This window comes from Jaculus jaculus, chromosome 6, assembly GCF_020740685.1.
Source record: "Jaculus jaculus isolate mJacJac1 chromosome 6, mJacJac1.mat.Y.cur, whole genome shotgun sequence".
Lineage (NCBI taxonomy): Eukaryota > Metazoa > Chordata > Mammalia > Rodentia > Dipodidae > Jaculus > Jaculus jaculus.
This window is the reverse complement of record NC_059107.1, coordinates 161,006,853-161,032,433: the sequence shown is the minus strand read 5'-3', so window position 1 is coordinate 161,032,433 and position 25,581 is coordinate 161,006,853. Positions and strand designations below refer to the sequence as shown.

General features: G+C 52.2%; 1 protein-coding gene across 1 annotated transcript; it reads right to left on the bottom strand.

Moving 5' to 3' along the window:
• Positions 1 to 2,604: 2,604 nt before the first annotated feature.
• On the bottom strand, positions 2,605 to 25,483 carry Pnpla3 (patatin like phospholipase domain containing 3). Its single transcript, XM_004650373.2, has 9 exons — positions 25,297 to 25,483; positions 21,231 to 21,463; positions 19,868 to 19,933; positions 17,993 to 18,202; positions 16,439 to 16,499; positions 13,426 to 13,605; positions 10,273 to 10,405; positions 5,517 to 5,621; positions 2,605 to 3,560 (listed from the first exon to the last, which is right to left on the bottom strand). Exons 1-9 carry the CDS (start codon positions 25,481 to 25,483, stop codon positions 3,491 to 3,493), a joined length of 1,245 nt encoding a protein of 414 aa, XP_004650430.2. The 3' UTR covers positions 2,605 to 3,490.
• Between the last annotated feature and the right edge of the window lie 98 nt (positions 25,484 to 25,581).

Genomic DNA, 25,581 nt, shown 5'->3' with positions numbered 1-25,581 from the left:
CTGGTTTGAGACTTGGGTGACCCTGACCCCCACCACAGCCAGAGCCTGGGGGTCCTGGGAGTGAGCGAGACTCCGGGAAGCGCCTGCCCACATGCAGCGGCCTGGGAACAAGGCTGGTGTACAGGGGGCAGTGGGAGAGTGCAGGGGACAGGTCAGCAAGACTGTGGGGCACAGATCATACGTGCACGGAGGCCACCCCCCCCCCAGGCCAAGTGGAGAGAGTGGCACAAGCCTGCGGGGAGTGCTGCCCCTTAGGCCATAGGCTGTGGGCGGAGGGAGGGGACCAGAGACAGTGGAGCACATTTTAAAAATCATATTTATTTTGGTTTCTTTTTCACACTAATTTTGAAGCTGAAAGAAACCTAGAAGCCGCAGAGGCCTCACAAACACAGTACCACCACAACGACAGCAGAGTGAAACCCACCGTATTTTAACACAGACCCCCCCCCCCAGCCAAACACAGACACATATGCAGGCCACTTGTGTAGATGTCTTTCTTTTGCATATGCATGTTTGTGTAGAGTATGTGCTGAATGTGTGGCGTACACAAGCATGTGTACACGTCCTTTATTCACATGGGCAGACTCCAGAGAAGGTCAGGTACCCTTCTCCATCTCCCTCAACCTGAAGCTGTCATTTTATTGGTCAGTGAACCCCAGCAGTTCTCCAGTCTTTGCCTCCCACAGGATTGGGGTCACAGAGTTGTGTGGCCAAACCCAGCTTTTTTAAAAGAATATTTTACTTATTTATTTATTTATTTTCAAGGCAGAGTTTTACTCTAGCCTCACTCAGTAGTCTCAGAATGGCCTCAATCTCAAAGCAATCCTCCTACCTCTGCCTCCCACATGGGGGGATTAAAGCCATACACCACCATGCCTGGCCCATTTTATTTATTTACTTACTTAATTGTTTTGAGAGACAGAGAAAGAGGCAGATAGGTAGAATGGGCACGACAGAAGAACTCCAGATGGCACATGCCACCCTCTGCATCTGGCTTCTGTGGGCACTGGGGAATTGACCCTGGGTGCCTAGACCACACAGGCAAGCGTCTTCACTGCTATGCCATCTGTCTAGCCCCTCAGCATTTTTTTATTTTAAATATTTTTTATTTTTTTGATACAGAAAAAGGCAGGCACACAGATAAGAGTATAAATGCACCAGGGCTTCCTGCCACTGTAAACAAACTCAGACAATGTGCCACTTTGTGAACCTGGCTTTATGTGGGTACTGAGGAATCAAACCTGGGCCATCAGGCTTTGCAAGCAAGCACCCTTAAGCACTGAGCCATCTCCCCAACCTTCCCCCCCCCCCCACATGGGTGCTAGGGAATGGAACTCAGGTAGTCTCAGGCCCTCTCAGGCCTCATGCTTATCTAGCAAATGCTCTTGCCTGCTGGGCCATCCCCCCAGCCCATGTGTATGGTCTTTAACAAAAGCACCAAGGTGTTGGGGCCTTCAGTCCCAGCACTCAGGAGGCAGAGGTAGAAAGATCAATGTGAATTTGAGGCCAGCCTGACACTAACAGTAAATTCCAGGTCAGCCTGGGCTAGAGTGAGACCCTACCTCAAAAACAAAACAAAACAAAACAAAAAGCACCAAGGTTTGCTCTCTGCTCCCAGGATCAAAACTGTTGCCCCTTAGCAACTATGCCCTGAGCGCTCCTAAGAAGGGAGGATTCCAAACACGAGTGTTTTTGTCTGCATGCATGCATGCATGGGAGAGCTTCATCTGATAGGGCAGGAGGAACTCAAGAATGCTTTCATCTGCTGAGGGGTAGCTCCGGGCGGGGCAGAAGGCAGCCTCTGTCATGAATATCCCTTCCTCACTTCACTACTTCACTTCCTTCCTGCTTGTCCTAGTGTGTGTGTGTGTGTGTGTGTGTGTGTGTGTGCGCGCGTGCGCGCGCGCGCATATGTGCACGCCTTCCTTTTCATGCATACTCAGATTCACTGTGTAACAAATGACCTTGAATTTCTGATTCTCCTGCCTCTGTCTTTGGAGTGCTGGGATTACAGACGTGCACCATTACACCCAGCATGGGCAGCGCTGGGGATGGAACCCAGGATTTTGTGCATGTTAGACAAGCACTTTACCACCTGAACTACAACTTCAGCCCGGTTTTGTTGTTTTGTTTTTCCAGATAAGGTTTCACTATTTAACAGACTGACCTCTAAGTCTCTCAGCGATCCTCCTGCCTCAGCCTTCGCAGTACTGGTAATTAGAAAAATGAGCCACTATGACTGACTTCATTGAACAACTTAAAAAACAAAAACAAAAATCAGAAAGAAGCCAGGTGTAGTGGCACACACCTTTAATTCTAGCACTTGGGAGGTAGAGATAGGAGAGTCACCATGAGTTCAAGGCTGCCCTGAGACTACATAGTGACTTCTAGGTCAGCCTGGGCTAGAGTGAGACCCACCTCGGGGGAGGGAAGAGTGGGGGCTCTTGTTTCAAGCTTGTTAAGGCTGGTGGGGGAGGTGGGGCCAAGAGAGGTGGGAAATGACGGTACAAGCATATGAAGCCACTATGGAAAGTAAGCCAAGTTCACGTTGAGACAGAAGGTGGCACACTCCACTGCGTTTGGTCCTGCTCTGGTGCCAGCGTCACTGCTTGCACATCCATGAGGTGGGGTGTTTTTTTTTTTTTTTTTCCGAGGTAGGGGCTCACTCTAGCCCAGGCTGACCTGGAATTCACTATGTAGTCTCAGGGTGGCCTCGAACTCACGGTGATCCTCCTACCTTTGCCTCCCGAGTCCTGGGATTAAAGGCGTGCGCCACCATGCCCGGCATACACGAGGTTTTAAGTTCAAGGCTAACCCTAATCTCATCTCACTCACATATATAATTGACATGACTGACATATTCCCTCACAGGTTTAGGCAAGACTCTCTAGAAAGTATTTTAGCTAGACTATAAAAGGTATCTTCAAATATAAATAAGTTATCTTTTCCTACCACCCAATAGGATGGCCCTTCTCAGGGACAGCCACACCCACTCCCACTGCCCTTCCTGCACAGGTTGCTGGGACAATGGTAAGCTCTTCCAAGCACGCACAGCCACAGGACCCCGTCCAAACACTGCCGACCCCCGCGCCCTCCACCCATTGGCAGGCTGAGAAACCGAGTGGGCAAGAGAGCCTCCTCACTGGGCTTCCCGGCCTCAGGCCCACCATGTGAGCTAGCAGAGTTTGGGGTAGCTCTCCTTGAGCACTGGATTGGATCTAGACCTCATGACAGCTTTGCAAGCTGCCCTAAAAATCACACCCGTTGTCTTTGGTTTCCAGACACCAACAACGTGGCCAAGAGCCCAGGATGAGACCACAGACACGGGGATCACCACACAGCGGCCCAGGCAGCAGCACCTCGCTAGGTAGATACTTTGTGGCTCCAGGTTGGACCTGAGGTGGAAACCAGGCAGCCTCGGTTGGGGTCCCCTCCTGGACCGTCCATGGGGCAAACACCCAAGTCCACGGGGAGCAGCGAGACCAGAAGTCTACACACCGTCGGGGTCACACTCTGGCTTTTGCAGGCAGGCTTGTTGGCCTCTCTTGGGTGCCTGGGATCTGAAAGAAATCACAGAAGCTGGCCTGGCAGCCCTTCTTGTGGCTCGGAGACCTTCCGCCCCATGGACGATGGCCCAACGCTGCTGGCCGCTGAGCACAGTGTCGCACGTGCCTCATCCCTGCCCGTGTGCAGCCCAGAGCCGCAGCTCCCACCCCCGCCCCCGGCCTTCAGTGCTGGGGCGGTGACCCTGGTCCTCCAAGCCTGGGGCCTCCATGCTACCTGGGCACCCTAGCGGACATCCACAGACGTCACCCACCGAGTCCCTGCCTGGGCCCTGGGTTTCCTCCACAGAAACCCGCTCCTCCACCAGGTGCTCTACCCTGTTCACCAGGCCCTGGGGCAGCGTCTGCCCATGGAGCCACAGCTGACCCCAGCCCTCACCTGCTCCCTTTCCCCGAGGAATCTGCCGCCCACAGGCTCACGGGCCACAGTCCCTCTTCCCATAGCCCGTGGTGCAGCGGGACCCGCGCGCATCCCTGTTCCTCAGTCCTCGGGGTCTGCCGACAGCCACGATCACCTCCCACTCGACATGCCCACCCCCATCCTCTGGTCACCGCACATGAGGCAGGCAAGTGCCATGGCTCCCACGAGCCTCACCAAATCCAGTGAGGGGGCTGGGGGCATCTTGAGGAGTGGGTGAGGAAACTGAGGCCCATGATGTCCCAGGTCAGGCCCAGCCCTCTTCACCAGAGTGAAGCCTCCTGCCTCAGGAGCCGAGCTTACACAGCCAGCAGCACCACCAGCCTCAGGCTTCTCCGGTCCTCCCAGGACCTGGAGGACAGGCAGACTGTCACCTTGCACCCAGAGCCTGAGGCCTGGGGAGTCTGAGGCAGGAAGGCCCCAAGAACACCTCACCAACCCCACAGGCAGCGAGAAGCCAGCCAGCGCTACCCTCTTCCTTCCACCCTCACTGCCCCCCCCTGAGCTCCCCTCTCGATATGCCAAGTTTGCCCATGGCTTCCGCCCAAGGGCAAACTCATGCTGCCCAGTGCCCAAGCTCCTCCCTGTGCCCTTAGGCCAAGACATAGCCCTCCTTCACCATCTCCTCTGTCCTCAACCCTGGGCTCTGTGGCAAACACCCCAGGATAAGGCTCTGCAGGCAGTCACACCAGATTACAGGGCTCAGCGGATGAACCGGGACCTCCGATGGATTTAGGGCTTCCCCCAGGACAGGACTCTGCCCAAAATGAAAGCTCCTTACCACCTATCTAGCATTAAGTCAGATGTCCCTTGTGGTGGTCTGATTCAGGTGTCCCCCATAAACTTAGGTGTTCTGAATGCTAGGTTGGGGGCGGGCTTATGGGTGTTATAGCCAATTTCCCCCTGCCAGTGTTCGGCACACTCCCGTTACCTTGGCCAGGGGTGATATCTACCTATCTACCCTCTGCTTATGCCATCATTTTCCCTTGCCATGACAGAGCCTATAAGCCAAAATGAGCCCTTTTTTTCTTTTCCTGAAGGCTGCTCTTGGCCGGGTGATTCCTGCCCGCAATGTGAGCCTGACCGCGACACCCCCAGAATGCCCCACACAGCGTGAGTACATTCCGCAGAAAGGCACTTGTGCCCTCCCTGGAGGACTCAGAACCTCCAGAAGGTGGGAGCCTGGTGCCAGCCGGGAGGAGCTTGTCTCCAGGGAAGAAACTCCACCACCATCTTGCTGGACAACCACACCTTGAGCAGAAGTGCTTATGAAGCATACCTCTGGCCCCCAACCAACCTAAATTTGTATCAGGACCCCCAAAATGGACGTGGGGGCTCTGCGCCTCCATGTGTCCCTCCTCCCCCTGCAGCCACACTGAACGATCGCCATTCTTGGCTTCTCACTCTTACTTGACTCTTTAGCTGGACTTCAGGAGGTGGCCAGACCTCACCTGTTGGGACTGGAAGAGTCCTGGTTTGTAGCCTAAAGCTTTGGAAACAGGTGTGCCCCCTGGCCCGCAGACTAAATTATTTACCTGGAGGAGGGGAGCAGACACATTGTCACACGAGAGTAAATCTGCAGAGTTGCCCACTGTAGCCACTGGATGTCATCTGGGATGTCCGGGAGCCATGAAACCAGTCTGTAGGAACAAAGCCGAGGCCACCATGCATGCGTGTCCTGTGTGCATACATATGAAGCCGCAGGGGAAGAAGGGCTTCTCATGGGGAGGAGGCACCCATGCTGACCTCCCCCTGGCTGGCAGTGGGCAGCCCTGGCCTAACTCACTGCCTGGGAGCCAGGCTGCCCACCCGTTCTCACAGGGAGCGGACCTGGCAGGAAGCAGCTGGTTCTCACTATAGTACCCGAAACCCCTCCTTATATCCTTGGTGTCCATGCACAGACAGAGGTCCACACGCAAGACCGAGTAGTGGGAGAAAGAAGAGAATCTGAAAAACTGACCCAAGAAGAAACAGAAAGGATGATATTCCAAGAGACTCACATGTACATGAAAGAAGATCAGCTTTAATCCCAGCACTCAGGAGGCAGAGGTAGGAGGATCACTGTGCGTTCAAGGCCACCCTGAGACTACATAGTGAAATCCAGGTCAGCCTGAGCTAGAGTGAAACCCTACCTCAGAAAACAAAAACAAAACAAAATAAAAACAAACAAACAAACGACAACAAAAAAGTCTGGTGTGACGGCATGCACCTGCAATCCCAGCACTTGGGAGGCTGACGTAAGAGAATGAACATGACTTTGAGCTCTGGCCTGGGCTACAGGAGGCTGCCCTCCCCTCCCCCACACAATGGTAACAAAAAAAAGAAACAAGCAGGGCTGGAGAGATGGCTTAACGGTTAAGCTCTTGCCTGTGAAGGTAAGGACCCCGGTTCGAGGCTCAATTCCCCAGGACCCACGTTAGCCAGATGCACAAGGGTGCTCAAGCATCTGGAGTTTGTTTGCAGTGGCTGGAGGCCCCGGTGCACCTATTCTCTCTCTCTCCCTCTATCTGCCTCTTTCTCTCTCTTTCTGTCACTCTCAAATAAATAAATAAAAATGAACAACAAGAAATATATTAAAAAAAATAAACAAGCAGATTGGCTCGATGATGTTTGCAAGGTAAAAGCTGGGAAGAAAAGCCAGGCATGGTGGTGCACACCTTTAATCCCAGCACTTGGGAGGCAGAGGTAGGAGGATCACTGAGAGTTTGAGGCCATCCTGAGACTACATGGGGAATTCCAGGTCAGCCTGGGCTAGAGGTGAGACCCTACCTACATCGAAAAACAAACAAACAAAGAAAGCGGGTTAGACCGCAGATCAGAAGGAAAAGGGCAAAAATGAAAACCTGGAAACGTGGGCTAGTGAGATGGCTCAGTGGAGAAAGTGCTTACCGTGCAAGGGTGAGAATCCAAGTTCACATCCCTAGCACCTGTGTCAAAACTACACTCAGCAGCAAGTGTCTGGGTGTGAAAACGGGAGGCAGAGATAAGAGGAGCCCCTGAGAGCTTACGGGCCAGCTAGCCTGGCGCACATGATGGCCAACGACAGAGACCCTGCCTCGAGGAGAAAGCAAGGATGAGACCTGAAGTTGACCCTGGCGGACACGCATCCCCACTCCCACATACACCCCAGACATGTGCACACGTGCCACACGCACACAGAGCATGGAAAAGCAAGAGTCAGGAGGGCAGGAATTCAACCCAAGACATTGAACATCTTGCTAACAAGAAACTCAGAAAGCGGGAAAAAGCAGAAATCATAGAATACAAACAGAGGCGTACTTCTCAAACTTGAGCTGAGAGTGACTCGTTCCGCGGAATGAAAGACACACACCATGATGTGGCCCCACGACAGAATTTCACGTCACAAGAAATGAAGACTAAAGACATTCAACCACAAAGAAATGAGGGCACAAGAGCACGCTGGAGCCTGACTTCTCATGAATAATTCTAAGGGCACACAGTGACCCACATTCTGAGAAGAAAGGTTTTCCGTCTGCATTCTAGAAGCTGCTGGCCCAGTAGTCAGGCGCAGAAAACAAGCGCATCCCGAGGGAACGCGCTCAACATGCCACTTCCTTGGGGATTTACATGAGGCTCCACACCAGAAAAACAAGGGGGTAAGCCAAGAAAAGGAAGATACGAGAGCTGGAGAGATGCCTTGGTGGTTAAGGCACCTGCCTGCAAAGCCAAAGGACCCAGGTTTGATTCCCCAGGACCCACGCAAAGCCAGATGCACAAGGTGGTGCATGCATCTGGAGTTCGTTGGCAGTGGCTACAGACCCTGGTGTGCCCATTTCCTCTCTGTGCCTTCCCCCTCTCTCTCCTTCTTAAATAAGTAAATAAGTGATATAAAGATATACATATAAAGCTGGATGTGGTGACATACGCCTTTAATCCCAGCACTAAGGAGGCCGAGATAGAAAAATCATCCATGAGTTTGAGGCCACCATGAGAATACATAGTGAATTCCAGGTCATCCTTAAAATAAGAAAAAAAAAAAAAAAAGAAAGAAAGAAAGAAAAAAGAAATAAAAGAAGATACGGGATCCAAGAATGGACCTGGCAGGACAGGGACACCAAGAAAGGACCCAAGGCAGGTGGCAGAACCTAAGGCTTGCTGCCACATTTCCTGCTGATCTTTCTTGAGATGTTTTATCATTGTTGCACTCATGGGGCAGTGAGGAGGGCAAACCCAGGACCTTGTGCATGCCAGGCAAGAGCTCGACCACTGAGCTATACCTATAACCCTGTCTGTTTTCTGAGATGGAGCCTCACATCACCTAGACTAGCCTCAACTCAGCCTGGGCTGGCCTTGAACTCCTGATCCTCTGGCCTTAGCCTTCAGTACTAGGGTTACAGGGGTGTACTGTCATGCCTGGCGTAAGTCTGAAAATTTCTAAATGCTAACATAATATTCAAAATGCTTCACATATTAGTTTTTGAACTAAGGATGCTTGCCATTAAAGCCTATGCAAACCCTCTAATAGAAAAATGAATAATAATTTTTAAAAAAGCCCTTGAAGCCAGGCGTGGTGGCGCATGCCTTTAATCCTAGCACTCGAGGAGGCAGAGGTAGGAGGATCGCCGTGAGTTCGACGCCACCCTGAGACTCCATAGTGAATTCCATGTCAGCCTGGGCTAGAGTGAGACCCTACCTCGAAAAACCAAAAAAAAAAAAAAAAAAAAAAAAAGCCCTTGCAACCCGAAGCCCTTTGCTCCCTAGCATTCTAGACAAGGGACACTCAACCTGGACCTGGAAATAAATGGACAGCATCAGGGCTTGGACGTGTGGGAGCTTCATGAGCAGGGCCTCACTGAGGCTCCTGATAGTCTTCTGTTCTAGGTGATTCTCGCTGTCCCCATTTCCTTGTGGGGAAACTGCAGGATGGGAAGGGAAAGGTTCATTCACTGCCCCAGGGCCTCTGACCATGCTATACGGGACGCAGCCACGCTTGAACCCGAACAGTCGGACTGACCTAAACTGCTATCCCGGCTCTGACCTGTTTCAGAGGGAGCCTTGTGGAGAAGTTCCAGAGCCCACTCACTTGGATGTCCTAAGTGCTGACTCACATCCACAAACGACAGCCAGAAGGAAAATGGGTCTCCCTGCTCCATACCGTCTACCCGCAATCCTACCTCTGTGGTTTATGTGTGCGCACGTGCGTGTGTGCATCAACCAGAGGTGTCTTCTGTCACTCTCCACTTTATTTTTTAAAATATTTTTATGTATTTATTTATTTGCCAGGAGAGAAAGAGAGGAGAGTGTGGCCACTACAGGGTTTCCTACTGCTGTAAATGAACACACCACTTGGTGCATCTGGCTTTTGGTGGGTGCCGGGAATTGAACCCAGGCCATGAGGCTCTGAGAGCAAGTGGCTTTAACTGCTAAGCCATCTGTTAGCCTTCGACCATTTATTTGTCGAGACAAAGTCTCTCACTTGAACATGAAGCTTGTTGATTAAGTTAGACTAGCTAGCTAGCCAGCCTGCCCAAGGGTCCCCTGTGTCCAGCTGTCCTCCTGAGAGCTGGAGGAACAGGGAGACCACCATATCCTTTTGGCATCTGTGTGGTCTCAGGGGTTCCAACCTGAGGTCCTCATGCTCACACAGTAAGCAAGCACTTTGCTGAGCCACTGCCCCAGCTCATACATGCAATGCTAAAGGAAGACAGGTGCAGGGCTGCAGAGAGGGCTTAGGGGTTAAGGCACTTGCCTGTGAAGCCTAAGTATCCAGGTTCGATTCCTCAGAACCCATATAAGCCAGCTGTACAAGGTGGCACATGCATCTGGAATTCCTTTGCAGTGGCTGGAGACCCTGGCATGTCCATTCTCTCTCTTCTAGATTTCCTTCCCTCACCACTTGCAAATAATACATATATTTGGGGAAAAAAATATCCAAAACAGGCCTCAGACACAGCACACAGACAACTTCTAGGTTTAGCCTTCCTACCTGCCAGCCCAGTGGCCTCAACACCTCCATGCCTTGGTTTCCCCAGGAGACCACGAGAGGCTGGACTAGATGCTAGGTGAGGCCACTGCCAGCTCTAAGTCTCTAGGTGTCTTCAGAGCTTGCCCTGAGTGGCAGATAGTTGTGGCTCCAAGGATAGAAGGGCCACTTCAAGGGCCACAGGCCGACTGTAGGCCATAGCTCACTGCATAAGAAGCTGCCCAGGGCTGAGGCCAGGCCCCTGTCACCTCACTGTGTCCCCACATCACATCTGGAGCAGCTGAGGCCGTGCCCCGGTCACCTCGTTGCACTGTCCTGGAAGGGCCACAGAGCACAAGGATGCGCACCTGAGGACGGTGGCAAGCGCGGACTCCACGGGCAGCGTGCAGGGCAGCATCACGTAGGACAGGATCCTGACGGGCAGGAGGCTGCTCACCTTGCTCAGGTAGCTCCCTTTGTCTTTGGTCGCCAGGCTCAGCGCTGAAAGAACAATCTGGACTTACACCTCCTGCCAGCATGGGAAGCCAAGTTCCCCAGCCAGGCAGGGCTTGAGATGTCTACGAAATACACATGGCCTGCAGCCAAAGGGTTGGAACAAGCAGCTGAAAAGGAACGCGATAAGGGTGACATGAAGGTCAAATGCCAGTCCCGGCTAGCACACACTTGAAACCAGCACTCAAGAAGATGAAGCAGGAGGGTTTCAAGATTGAGGGCAGCTTAGGCTACAAAGTGAGAGCCTGACTCAAGAAGAAAATACCAGCCTGGCATGGTGGCACACGCCTTGAATCCCAGCACTCAGGAGGCAGAGGTAGGAGGATCACCGTGAGTTCGAGGTCACCCTGAGACGACTTTGTGCATTCCAGGTCAGCCTGGGATAGAGTGAGACCCTATCTCGAAAAGCCAAGGGAAAAAAAAAAAAAAAAGGAAATATCAAATGGGAATCAGGCCTGTACACCCCTTAATATTCAGGATACAGGGCCCCCAATTAATAATCTATATCCTCTGTGTGTGTGTGTCTACTGGCACACTCTAGGCAAGTGCTCTGCCACTGAGTCACACCCAGCCCTGCTGCTCTCTTAGGCTGACAAACACTGGGAGGGGCCACTGCCAACTGCACCCCCACCTCTGCTGGCTCCTTCCCTTCCTGGAGCCCGAGCTTCAAGTTTTCAAAAATTCATCTGTATGTGTCCATTGTGACTGTGCGCCACTGCACACCTGTGGCAGTCAGAGACAACTCTGGGTTCATCCTCACTGCTTCACCTCATTTTTTTTGTTTTGTTTTGTTTTTCAAGGTAGGGTTCGGGCTGACCTAGAATTCACTATGTGGTCTCAAGGTGGCCGTGGTGATTTGATTCAGGTGTCCCCTATAAGCTTAGGTGTTCTGGGTGCTAGGTTCCTAGCTGATGGGAGATTTGGGAATTAACGCCTCCTGGAGGCAGTGTATTGTTGGGGGCGGGCTTATGGGCGTCGTAGCCAGTTTCTCCATGCCAGCCTTTGGCACACTCTCCTGTTGCTAATGCCCACTTTATGTTGACCAGGGAATGATGTTCACTCTCTGCTCATGCCATCATTTTCCCTGCCATCATGGAGCTTCCCCCTGAAGCCTGTAAGCCAAAATAAACCTCTTTTTTTTCACCCCACAAGCTGCTCTTGGTTGGGTGATTTCTACCAGCAATGCAAACCTGACTGCAACAATGGCCTTGAGCTAACAGTGATCCTTCTACGCAGAGGTAGCACTGGGATTCAAGGCGTGCACCACCACGCCCAGTTCTGTGCCGCCTCATTTGAGGCAGAGCTTTGTGCTGGGCTGAGATAAGGTGGGTAGGGGACCCCTGCTCCCAACTGTGCTCTCTACCCCCTCCTGCCCTCCATATGGCCAGAGCTCTCTGCACTTTCTTCTCTTCTATTTATTTACTTAGTTAAGAGAGCAAGAAAGAGGCAGATAGAGAATGAGCATGCCCAGGCCTCCATCCACTGCAAATAAATTCCAGATGCATGCACCACCTTCTGCATCTGGCTTACGTGGGTCCTGGGAAATCAAATCTGGGTCCTTTGGCTTTGTAGGCAAGCACCTTAATTGCTAAGTCTTCTCGCCAGCCCTCTTTTCTTCTCTTAATCTAATAGAGTCTCTCTAAGTCTTACCTTCTGATCTATGGATTTTAATTCTTTAAATTCATAAATCAAGAATGTAGGGTACCCTAAATTTGTTGGTGTGTTGCTGTACCGGTGTAGTGGCAAGGAGGCCCCAAATTCCCATTACAAAGGGTGCCTACAGACACTGATGTCTGGTGGCCCAGATCTTCATGGGTTTCTATCCATAAGGGTTCAGTCCCATTTGGGGGACCCTGCCATCAGTTTCCTGTTGTGCTCAAACACCCTCCTCTTTATACCATACCCTTGGGGTGTAAGGACTTCAAGGCAGGAATTTTTGTTGTTGTTTGAGATAAGCTTTCATAGCCCAGGCTGGCCTTGAACTCACTATATAGTTGAAGATGACTCTGAACGCCTGATCCTGCCTCCACCTCCTCAGTGCTGCAATTACAGGAACATACCAGCACACCTGGCTGTACACACAGGAATGCTGAAGGACACAAACATCCAGACCACAACACTATCCACTCAGGAGCCGATGGCCTCTTAAAATACAGTACCAGCCAGGTGTGGTGGCAAAGGCCTTTAATCCCAGCACTCGGGAGGCAGAAGTAGGAGGATTATTGTGTGTTCGAAGCCACCCTGAGACTACATAGTGAATTCCAGGTCAGCCTGGGCTACAGTGAGACCCTACCTCGAAACACAAACCAAACAAACAAACAAAAAAATAAGAGCACCATTCAATGGAATTTCAAAATCCCAGAGAAAGAGGATGGGCAGAAAGGGGTCTTGGGCCAGGTGCACAGCAAAGACCTCAAAGGTATTCTGAAGAATGGGTTGATGGGGCTGGAGAGATGGCTTAGCAGTTAAGGCATCTGTCTGCAGAGCCAAAGGATACTGGTTTGATTTTCCAGGACATACATAAGCCAGCTGCACAAAGGGGCGCATGCATCTGGAGTTCATTTGCAGTGGCAGGCAGCCCTGGAGCGTTCATTCACACACACACTCTCTCTCTCCCTCTCTTTGCCTTTTTCTCTCTCTCAAATAAAAAAAGAATGGGTTGAAATTCAGAGGCAGGCCCCTAACATTCTGCACGCTCAGCGGAGTGGAGCAGGCCAAGGGGTCATCAGCAGGGACAGCCCAGGACAGTCTGCTGGGCCACACCCTTTGCCGGTGGCTCAGGGCTCAGCTGGCATCTGCTGTTCCTCGTCATGACCTCAAAAGATGGGGAGAGGAGGTTAGGAAAGCACAGGCATGGGTGACAGAACAGCCTGTGTCTCCCCTCCCCGCCCCCATGATCTTCCCATTTGCTCCAGATGGCTTCCAATGGCCAAGCTGCCTTTATCCCTCACGCACTGGCAGAAGCCCCATCACTCACACTAGCCCTGGCCCACCCAGCACAGTAGTACCTAGTGTGAGCCTGGGCGACAGGGTCTCCAGGACGCTCTCATCCCAGGACGCAGTCGCGAGGCACAGAGGGTCCTGCAGCTTGCCCTCCAGGCTGCTGTGTTCCCCGGAGGACGCCATGGCCTCTGGCTCCACCTTCTCCGAGGGCAGATTCAGGCTGCGCTGGGGTTTGTTGCAGATGCCTACAGAGGGTTCGGGAAGTTGTCCATCAGAGCAAGGTGGGAAGCTGGTCACTGCCTACGCTCAGCCGGCCAGCACGGCAGGGGACGCCAGCCAGCAAAGGAGTGCCAAGCTGCCTACGGGGTACGGGGTACAGCAGCAGTGCTTGGAGCAGCGAGAGAGAAGTGTGGGCATCAGGTGCAGGACAGTGGTGAGCCTGGCTCCTGCCTCAGTCACCCTCAAGCTGTGTGGAGTTCATAAGGCTGAGGGGCAAAGTCTACAGTAAGGGACAATGATTCTCCCGCTGGCTGAGCCTGCGTCCAGGCCCTGAGCCAGGCCCTGTATCATCAGCCCACACTGCGGCCGCTGGGCAGTGGCTACCCTCTCGTCATCTGTTTGTCAGCTAACGAATCACAAGCACAGAGATTAAGATGTGTCCAAAGTTCCAGGGACAGTAGGTGGCAGAGCCAGGTCTGCCGCCCAGGGTGGCCCCTCCACCACAGGGAGCCTTGCCGTGGTGGCTTCTGTATCACCCTGACAGCAATCACTGAGGAAACAGAGCTTGGGCATGCCTGTGGAGGGATGACTTGGATCAGGCTGACAGGTGGGAAGACCCATCTTAACTGTGGACAGAACCAAGCCCCGGGCTGGGTTCCTGGACTGGATAGAAAGGAGAGAGGCTGCCAGGTGTGGTGGTGGCACATGCCTTCAATCCCAGAACTCGGGAGGGAGAGGTAGGAGGATCACCATGAGTTCAAGGCCAGCTTGAGAAACACAGATAGTGAATGCCAGGTCAACCTGAGTTACAGTGAGACCCTACCTCAAGAAAAGAAAAAGAGAGAGAAAGAGAAAGAGAGAGAGAGAGAGAGAGCTGGGCTGAGCTAAAGCATTCATCACTCTGCTTCCCGAGAATGCTATGTGAGCAGCTGCCTCAAACTACTGCTTCCATGCCCTGCCTTGACAGACTGTGACTTCAAACAATAAACCCAAATAAACCCTTCCTCCCTTATAGTGGTATTTTTTTTTTCAGGTATTTGTTTCAGCAATAAGAAAGGAAACTGATAAGAGTGGTGAACCTATGTGCCCTGCCAAGGTGTGAGGACTTGGCCACGGATCCCAGGGAGAGAACCTTGTGCTCAGAGCCACACTCTGGGCTGGACAGGATGCAGGCACGTCATGGGTCAGAGCTGCACCTGGCTCAGGGGAAAGACCCCAAGATACCCCTCCACACTTGCATCTTGGTCCACAAGGTGTTGCCTCTTTGTGCGCTAAATCTTCTGGGGCCTTTATCACATAGCTCCTCACTCCTCTAAAAGAGTTTCCAAGAGCTATTCTCACAGAGCAGCTGCCCGGGGTCATGGAATACCAGCTTCCTGTCCAGCCCACTCACCCCTGAGCGCTCACCGGAAGCAGAGTTGCCTGCTTGAATGCAGAAGCCATGTGCTTTCTCTTCCAAACCTCACTCCTGGTTCTAAATCTGTGCCCAGAGCCTCTAGCTCACTTCCCTCCTGATCACCCAGGCTCTGGCCACCTGGATGGCTATTTACTCTTGGCCTTACCTCCTGCTTTTGGTTAGTTTGTTTTGGAGACAGATTCTGACCAAGCTGGCACTGAACTTGTGGTCATTCTGCCTCAGCCTTTTCAATTTCTGGGATTATAGTTTCTTCTTCTCCTCCCCCTCCCCCTCCTTCTCCTCCTCCTCCTTCTTCTTTCTTTCTTTCTTTCTTTCTTTCTTTCTTTTTTTTTTTTTTTGAGGTAGAGTCTTATTCTATCTAGCCTATGCTAAGCTGGAATTCACTATGTAGTGTCAGACTGGCCTTGAACTCACAGCGATTCTCCTACCTCAGCCTTCTGAGTGCTGGGATTAAAGGAGTAAGCCACTACACCTGGCTCATTTCTTCCTTCCTTCCTTTCTTTTTTTTTTTCAAATATCAAACCCTCACATTGATGCAAGCCTTTGACTACTGAACCACAGCCCAGACCTTCTTATTTTCTCTCTGCTCCCCTCCCCTCCCCTCCCTCCCTCCCTCCCTCCTTCCCTCTCTCCCTTCCTTCCTTTGCCTGATGCTATTAAGCCCAGGGCTGTATGTACACGAGGCAAGCATTCTAACACTGAGCTACATACCCAGGCCCATGGGTCTTAAGCTTACTCTGCCACCCAGGCAGGGCTTGAGATTACAGTCCTCAGCCTCTACAGCAGCTGGGGTAAGGGACAGGCCCCACCACCGGGCCTGGCTGACAGCAAGAACACAGACCAAGAAGTCCCTTGTTGGGTGGCTTCACGGCTGCTGTGCAAACACAGGGAGGGTGCTGACATAAGCCAGGATGGCTATAGTGGCAAAACGTTCTTAGATGGTGTGCGGCCCACAGTAGCCCCAGGGAGCCCGGCGGACTCAATGACAAGCATGGTGGCACACACAATGCCAGGCATTTGGCTGAAAGTAGAGCCGTCACCCTGCAGACAGCACCACACTGGCTGGGGGTGCCTGGCTAAGGGGCCGGATTCTGATGGCTTCATGTGAAGCCTGTCCCAGGAACCCTGGTAAGCCTCAGCTCGTTGCACCAAAGGTGCACAGAGAGCCCCAGAGGAAGGAAAAAGAAGTGGCCTCCAGGCAGCGGGGAGGCTCACAGCATCCAGGTTCAACTCTCAGCTCTGCCCAAGGACTGCACACGCCTCTGCTAGCCTCTCCTATTTTAGCCGCTGTGTCCCCATCTGTAAAATGGGCAGAGGCTTCCTATCCCTTGGGGCTGAGGAATGGGGGCAGCAAGACAGTGGGGGAAGGCCTGGCACACCAGGGGATAGAACCAAGAGACTCTGAGGATGACCTGCCCCTCCCCCAGTGCACGCACACCTACCATTCTCTTGCAAGAACCGGAAGGCGTCTATGTATCCTTGAAAGCAGAGTGCGCCCATCTCCTACAAGCAAATCAGGCAGGGGCCATGATGAACGCACCCTCTGAGGACCAGGGACATCAGAGGACACGCAGCCACCCAGAAAGGATGCACCCGACTGTGCTTATTAAGGACACCATCCAGGGTCCCCCTCCAAGTGGACTGCTGCCTGGACTTCTGCTCTCGGACTCCCCCAGCCTCAAGCTGAGCCCCCACCCTAGCCGACTTGGAGCAGCTCTAATTGTGCCACAGACATCCTGCCGCGGGGTTCCTCAGGGGCGTGTGAGTCACCCAACAGGCAGCAGAGCTGAGACGCTCTCCCGTCCTCTGAGGTGCGGCATCCAGCAGCCTCTCTCCTGGGAGCACCCAGCCCTACACATGTTCCCACTACGGCAGAGTGGGGAGGCATGCTAAAACGCCAATCAAAGCGGTGGCCCCAAGCTGGATGTGATGGTGCATGCCTCTAATCCCAGCCCTTGGGAGGATCACTGTGAGTTCAAGGCCACCCTGAGGCTACATAGTGAATTCCAGGTGAGCCTGGGCTAGAGTGAAAAAACATGATGGTCTCAAATGAGGTGGCTCTTGGCCATGGGTATAAATGAGAATCATGTTGTGAATTAAAAAGAACACCAAAAATTTTAGCCAAGAACTGTGGCTCAGCCGCAGAGTCTAGAGCTGGTGAGGGACCAGGGTGCGCTCCGGAAGAGCCCTTCCAGCATGCACGTGACCCTCGGTTCTATCCCCAGCACCACATACACAAAAAATCCAAGTGCTTGGGACTGTATCCCAATTATTACTATTATTATCATTGTGTTTTTTTTTTTTTTTTTCCAAGGCAGGGTCTCACTCTAGCTCAAGCTGCCCTGGAACTTACTCTGTGGTCCGAGACTGGCCTTGAACTCACAGCGATCCTCCTACCTCTGCCTCCCAAGTACTGGGATTAAAGGTGGGCACCACCATGCCCGACCCTAATTTTTTTTTAAGACAGACACTTGTCCCCTCCACCCCCCCGAAAAAAACAACCAAAAAGTCAGACGTGGTGGTACACGCCTTTAATCCCAGGACTCCAGAGGCAGAGCTAGGAGGATCAATGTAAGTTCAAGGCCACTCTGAGACTACATAGTGAATTCCAGGTCGGCCTGGGCTAGAGTGAGACCCTACCATGAAAACAACAACAACAAAAGACAGACACTTGCTACATAGTCCAAGCTGGTCAAAGTCTCCATCCTCCTGTCTCCACTGGATTACAGACATGCATCCCACGTCTGGCTTTTACATGGGCGCTAAGGCTCTAAACTCAGTTCTTTTTGCCTGCAAAGTAAGCACTTTACCTACTGAGCCATCTCCCCAGAGATGGCCCAGGCTGGCCCTGAACACTCCATCCTTGATCAAGCTCCCAGGATGGCAATTTCTCAGTCACCATCATGACACAGCGTGCTCCTGGTCATTCATGGAAGGAGTGACTGGTGTCTCTGGACTGGTGGGAGGCACAGAATGGCACCGACACACCCACTCACCTTGACGTCTGCTGGAAAGAGCGCTTTGGACATCAGGTGGAGGTTCCCAGCACAGAGGCGGAGACTGAGGTTGGTGATGTTCACTTGGAAGAAGTTGGTGGACTTGACTTTCGGGCAGATGTCATGCTCCCCATAGAATGGGGACACTGTGATGGTGTCTCTGGCATCCAGCAGGGGGACGTTGTCGCTTACTCCCCCATCCACATATCGCTTTAAGAAAGGAGGAAAAAAGGGGCTGGAGAGATGGCTTAGTGGTTAAGGCACTGGCCTGAGATGCCCAAGGACCCAGGTTCCGTTCCCAGAACCCATGTAAGCCAGATGCACAAGGTGGCCCATGAGTTTGAGTTTGTTTGCAGTGGCTAGTGGCCCTGATGCACCTATTCTCACTCTCTTTCTCTCATCTCTATAAATAAATAAATTAAAATGGAATGAGGAAATGGCTGATCCTGTGCACGCCACTGCCCTAGTATTGAAGGTGACTGCAGAACAGTGGGAAGAATGTTCAGTAGGAATTTCCCTTCCAACAGCGTCTCAGATGAGCTTGGGGGTGGGGGACAGGGCAAGCTCTACCTTTCTAGAGGATGGTAGAGCAAGCTCTACCCTGGCCCTTAAGGTTGTTCTATTCTGTTGCATAAAGTGTGCTTCAAAAGTCCCTGGTATAAAGGCACAAAGAGGGCTGCAGAGATGGCTCAGCAGTTAAGGTACTTACCTGCAAAGTCTAAGGACTCAGGTTCGAAGCCCCAGTCCCACATAAAGCTAAATGTACTAGGTAGCACATGCATCTGGAATTCATGTGCGATAACTAGATGCCCCGGTACGCCCATTCTCCCCCTCTATCTGCCTCTTTCTTTTCTTCTCAAATTAGTATATACATAAATAAATAAAATATTTTTAAAAAGCATCCAGTAGGCTTGAGAGATGGCTCAGCAATTAAAAGGAGCACACAGGCTGGGCATGGTGGTGCACACCTTTAATCCCAGCACTCAGGAGGCAGAGGGCAGAGGTAGGAGGATCGCCTTTAGTTCAAAGCCACCCTGAGACTACATAGTGAGTTCCAGGTCAGTCTGGGCTAGAGCGAGACCCTACCTCAAAAAACTAACCAAAACACACACACAGAGACATGAATTCCATTCCACATTATGCAAGGTTAGAAGGCCAGGAGGGCACCCATAAGTGAGCCTGTGCCACATAAACTTGAGACTTTCTTGTTCTTTCTTTCCTTTTTATTTTGTTTGTTTGTTTGTTTGTTATTCAAGGTAGGGTCTCACTGTAGTCCAGGCTGACCTGGAATTCACTATGTAGTCTCAGGCTTGCCTCCAACTCACAGCGATCCTCCTACCTCTGCTGAGATTAAAGGCATGCACCACTATGCCCAGATCTAACACTTTTTTTTTTGGACAGTTTCTCACTTTAGCCCAAGCTGGCTTTAAACTCGCAGTGCTGAGAGTAAACACAGGAGCCACCACAGCTCATGTACCCCAAAGCTGAAAAAATCAAATACAGCAAAGACCTGTGTGCAAGTAGGGCTGGGGGTGGGGGAGATGAATACACAGATTGTTGTCAGCCTTAGAAAAATATATGGGTGGCCTATGTGTCCCCGAAAATAAAGCTCTACCTTACACAATAACCAATGCTTAAGCATCTTACACGTAATTAGGCCACTGGGAGGGAGGTGGGAGGCTCCCTTCTGTGCTCAGGAGCAGATCAGGGAGCTGGCCAGGGCACCTTGCACACAGCAAGCAGACAGGGAGGTGCTAGGTCTGCTGGTTGCTGCCCAGGGTGCTGGGAAGTCCCAGTGCAGATTCTGCTGGAGGGTGCGGTCCTGAGTGCCCTGTAAGCTACCAAGGCGGCTCGCGGGACTCAGCACACACTTACCTCGCCTCGGAAGGAAGGGGGGATCAAGCCAGAGTAGAAAGGGATGAAACAGGAGCACAGCAGAGCCTGTGGAGACAGGCGAGAGTCAGGCCACCCCGAGCCTGCGCCCCTGATTCCCCTGGGCCTCTCCAGCCTTGCGCAAATGAACAGTGCAGCCGATCCGAAATGCTCCCCGCGTTGACCCCAGGGTGAGTGACCGAGGAGCCACACTCACGCTTGCACTGGAGGCCCTTGGGTCTGACAGGCTCGGCCATTCCAGTTCCTGTCCCTGCTTCCCCTGAACAGCCATGCCGGGTCAGTGGGGAAACACCTGGAACTGCTGCCTTGGTGGCTGCATGGGGCTGAAAAGGTGACAACCGGTGAAGCCAGGTGTCCACACCCTCCCCTGGGGCTGTGCAGCGGTCGCAGGTGGGGCCTGGGAAGCTGCAACTCCAGCCCTTCCCAGGGGGCGGTGATGCTGTGTTCCCCAGGCCACAGTTTCAGAAGTGTTGGATACCACACTGTCCACTGAGGAACAGGTGCACACAGGGACAGACAGGTGATAGCTGTTCCGAAGTTTCTGGAACTTTAAGAAAAGGGAGACCATATGCAGGCTGTTGACTCATGCTAAGTAAACAAACATAAGCCAAATTCAATGGCTTTAAAAAAGTTTTTTTTATGTTGTTTTTCAAGGAAGGGTCTCATTCTAGCCCAGGCTGACCTGGAATTCACTACATAGTCTCAGGGTGGCCTTGAACTCACAGCAGTTCTCCTACCTCTGCTTTCTGAGTGCTGGGATTAAAGGCATGTGCCACCACACCCGGCTTTCCATGGCTTTTTTGTTGTTGTTGTTTTGCGGGGAGGGGGTTAGTTTTCGAGGTAGGGTTTCACTGCAGCTCAGGCTCACCTGGAATTCACTATGGAGTCTCAAGGTGGCCTCAAACTCACAGCAATCCTCCTACCTCTGCCTCCCAAGTGCTGGGATTAAAGGCGTGTGCCACCACGCGTGGCTTCAATGGCATTTTGATACTGCAAATTATCTTCTTTAAGCTAGACCTGGAGACTACGAGCAAATAAGACATGATCCCAGCCTGGAGGAGCTATATTGGAAAACTACTTTCACTACAGACGTGCGTAGAGCTGATTCTCAGAAAGGGGAGGAACTGTTGGGCTGTGAGGCAACTCGGTGGTAGACTGCCTGCCGAGGACACACAAGGCCCTGGGTGAACCGTCCAAGTGTACATGTTCTGGAATATGCCGCACTCACAGACGCTCAGACAACTCACTGTGCGCAGCGTCCAAGTCACCGCGGTGCAAAGGACGACCCTAGCCTTGTGTTGCTTCCTGACTTGACAATGCCCAGAGAAGCAAAGCGCTTACTTACATCCACGACCTCATCTTTGGACTGGAACTCAGACACCAGTATGTTCTTCCCGTCAGACACCCTGGTGAGTGAGATGCAGATCCTGCCAGAGATGAGCTGGTGGACGTTGTCCGGGAGGTTCTCTTGGAGACCATCTCGGAGGCACTTGTTTATGTTGAAGAATGGGTGGAGGCTACCGATGTTTCGGCTCCGGGCCTTCCGCACAAGGTCCATGAGGATCACCAATATCTGTTCTGGGGACAGGAGACAAACACACAGAACGGAGTATCCAGCCTGGGCCACAGTGAAACCCTGCCTCGAAAACAAACAAAACAAAACAAAACAAAACACGGGAGGGTATTGCCATGGGACAGTTTTTTACAATCATGGAAAATGTTAATAAAACTTGAGAAAAAAAATTTAAAAATGAAGAATTAAAAAAAAAACCACGGCATCACACTGGATACAGGAATGCTTTTGGTAATGCCAGAAGCCAGATTACAAGGAAGCCAGAGAGCTTTTTCTTTTTCTTTTTGGCACGTGCACATGTGTGGTGTGGTGTTTGTGTGCACACACACGTGTGCAGCAGGTGCACATGCCCCATGGGTACACAGAGGCCAGAGAACATCACTCATCCACGAGCCTCCTCGGGACAGAAATTCTTACAATCCCACAGCTGGCAGTTGTCACAAACACCAGCGATTTTCCATCTCTGCCCCCCACAGGACTGGGGTTACAGGCATGCACGGCCATGCCCGGTTCTTTACGTGGGTTCTGAGGGAAGTAGACTTGAGTGGTCTCAAGCATTCTCAGACCCTCATACTTACACGGGAAGTATTTATCCCTGGAACCATCACTCCAGTCCCTGTAAGGTTTTTTCCTGGACTTACACTGTCTTACTTAGGTGGCCACCAGTAGGCATGGAACCCCTGAAATGTGGCTAGTCCCAGTTGACACCTGTAAAACACACACCCTGTACTTCAGGCATGACTGGGCACGTTCAGGGTGGCATGATTACAGACAACATCCTGGGATTCAAATTCCTAGGTAATAACATCTCATTAATAGTGGTTTGCAGGGAGTCCATGGGAAGATAACAATATTCTGTGTATAGAGGACTCAGTAACGTTCATTTCACATGTCTCTGACTTTTTCCAACAGAGCCCCTAGGAAATGAAAAATGTCCTGTGTGGCTTGGAGTGTGCTCCTCTTAGCAAAGCTAAGCTCTGCTCACCCTCTGGAAACAGAAAAGATTAAGTCAGATAAGATGTGTATGGTGTTCCCCAGGAACCACGTTGGCTAGATGCACAAGGGGGCGTTTGCAGTGGCTGGAGGCCCTGGTGCGCCCATTCTCTCTCTCAAATAAATAAAAATAATAAACAAGAAAAAGTTTCAGCCGGGCATGGTGGCACACACCTTTAATCCCAGCATTCGGAAGGCAGAGGTAGGAGGATCGCCGTGAGTTCAAGGCTATCCTGAGACTCCATAGTGAATTAATTCCAGGTCAGTCTGGGCCAGAGTAAGACCCTACCTCGAAAAACCAAAAAAAAAAAAAAAAAAAAAAAAAAAAAAAAGATGTGTACGGTGACCCACCAGAAAATACTACTTACGGCCAATGAGATGGATCCACAGAGGAACACCTGTGGCACAAGCCTGAGGACCTGAACTTGATGCCTAGCACCCAAGTAAAAAGCCAAGGTGTGGTCATACATGCCCCTAATTCCAGTCATGAGGGAGGCAGAGTCAGGAGAATTGCTAAAGTTGGCTGGTCAGACTGGCTGACCACACCCCCCCAAAAAGGCAAGCTCCAGTTTCTATGAGAGACTCTCTCTCAAGAAATGAGGTGGGGGCTGGAGAGATGGCTTAAGGGTTAAGGCATTTGCCTGTGAAGCCTACGGACCCAGGTTCAATTCCCCAGTACCCACGTAAGTGGGGCATGCATCTGGAATTCATTTGTGGTTGCTAGAGGACCTGGCATGCCCATACTCTGTCTGTATCTCTCCCCCCCCTCACTCTCCCTCCCCCAATCTATATCTCTCTGCTTTGCAGATATCTCTTTGCAAATAAATCTTAAAAATATTTTAAAGCTCAGGCAGGGGGTGGTGGCGCACGCCTTTAATTCCAGAACTTGGGAGGCAAAGGTAGGAGGATCGCCATGAGTTCGAGGCCACCCTGAGACTACAAAGTGAATTCCAGGTCAGCCTGGTCTAGAGTGGGACACTACCTCAAACAAACAAACAAAAACCTCAGGGGTATAGTGGTGCACGCCTTTAATCCCAGCACTTGGGAGGCAGAGGTAGGAGGATCACTGTGAGTTCAAGGCCACCCTGAAACTACATAGTGAATTCCAGGTCAGCCTGGACTAGAGTGAAACCCTACTTTGAAAAAAAAAAATCAGGGACTGGCAGGGCACTTGGGAGGCAGAGGTAGGAGGATCACCTTGAGTTCAAGGCCACCCTGAGATGACATAGTGAATTCTTGGTCAGCCTGGGCTAAAGTGATACCCTACCTCGAAAAAAAACCAAACAAAAAAAAAAACTCAGGGGCTAGAGAGATGGCTTAGTAGTTAAGGTACTTGCTGCAAAGCCAAAGGACCCAGGTTTGATTCCCCAGTACCCATGTGAGCCAGAGGCGCAATATGGTTCATGCTTCTGGAGTGTCTAGAGGCTCTGGCACACCCATTCTCTCTCTCCCAAATAAATAAATAACAACAACAAAAATAACAGCCTGGCATGGTGGCGCATGCCTTTAATCCCAGTACTCGGGAGGCAGAGGTGGGAGGATCACCATGAGTTCGAGGCCACCCTGAGACTACATAGTGAATTTCAGGTCAGCCTGAGCTAGAATGAGACCCTACCTCGAGAAGAAAAAAAGTACTAAAAACAAATCCAGGCCCTCACACTTGCTATCACCCTAGTCCTAGAAGCTGCCTTTGATCGCTGCTGAAGGCCAGTGTATGCCGATGGTCAGGCAGCCAGGGGAGACCTCTGTGCCTCTCCCCTGGCTCTCTGGGGAAGACAGAACAGCAGGCAGATAGCCAATGCAGCGCCCCATCAGCCCACGTCCGCTCACAGAGCCTACCCTTCGGCAGAGCTTTGCATCAAGCCGTCTGCACACCTGCCAAAGTCACTCCCTGCTGACCAGGCAGGCAGAGCGAAGAGTAAAATGTTAAGAAGCCCAGGTCAGGTCCATGGGGGCTGATAAAGGGTACTAACATCTCACTTGGGAACCTTTGGGTGACACCAGCCCCACATTGTCTCTTGTCTCCGGGCTCTGCCCACTGGCTCGGCCCTGGGTTGTGGCACATAGGGAAGGTAACATGTCCTACCAGTTTTGGAGAGGGAGAAACAAACTCACCTCCTCCCATCACATAGACAAATGTTCAATTAGGCCAAGATTTGAGTGTCACTGCCAGTGCCATTGGCCTGGGGAGGGCAGGGTTGGGCCGAGAGGAGAGAAGGAGCTGCCCAGGAATCCAGTTAAGTTCCCAAACACTGGAGTACGGGGGTCAGAGAACACTTTCCTATCTTAAGATTCCTACTCCGAAGTGGCTACTGTCTTGGAGGCTGCCCAAGTGGTGCCCCCCGAGGGTCAGGTCGGTGTATTTTCAGTCCCTCCCAGTGGACACGAGCCAAGGTCTTGCTCTCCTCACAGCCAGGGCAAATCTGCCCTTTGGCAGCTCAGCCTGCAGGCATCAGCGGACCTTGCAGTCCAGCTACCAGCTGCTGAGCACCCAGGATCCGCCGGTCCCTGTCATCTGAGGACACTTTTAACTTGCAAGTGACAAACTTCAAGCCTGGTCTGTAATCCCCGACGCTTGGGGGGCTGAGGCAAGAGGATTCCAAGTGAGGCAGATGTGCTGGTGTACGCCTTCAATCTTAGCATTTAGGAGGCAGAGGTAGGAGGGTCACTCTAAGTTCGAGGCCACCCTGAGCTAGAGAGAGAGAGAGAGAGAGAGAGACCCTGCCTGGGGGTCGGGGAGGCATCATAAGTCGAAGGACAGTCTGGGGTGGAGCAGGGGACTCCCAGTCCAGGGGGTCTGGTAAGAGGATGCTCCGCCGTCTCTAGGGGTCGGGGGGCCACTCACCCAGCGGGATGCGGGACAGGAAGGCCACGACGTGCAGCGCCCCGGACGAGCAGCCGAAGAACATGCGCGCGTGGCGGAGGAGGTGCGGGGCGCGCTCGCTCAGGCAGTGGGTGGCCCCGACGTGGTAGAGGCCCAGGAAGCCGCAGCCCGCGAAGGACAGGCTCCAGCCGCGCTCCGGGTCGTACATGACGCCGGCGGCCGCTCGGGAAGCCGCGCGGGGCGCTCGGAGCCCGGCGTCGCCGCGGCCGCCCAGGCAGTCCCCGGGTGACGTCAGCGCCCAGGACC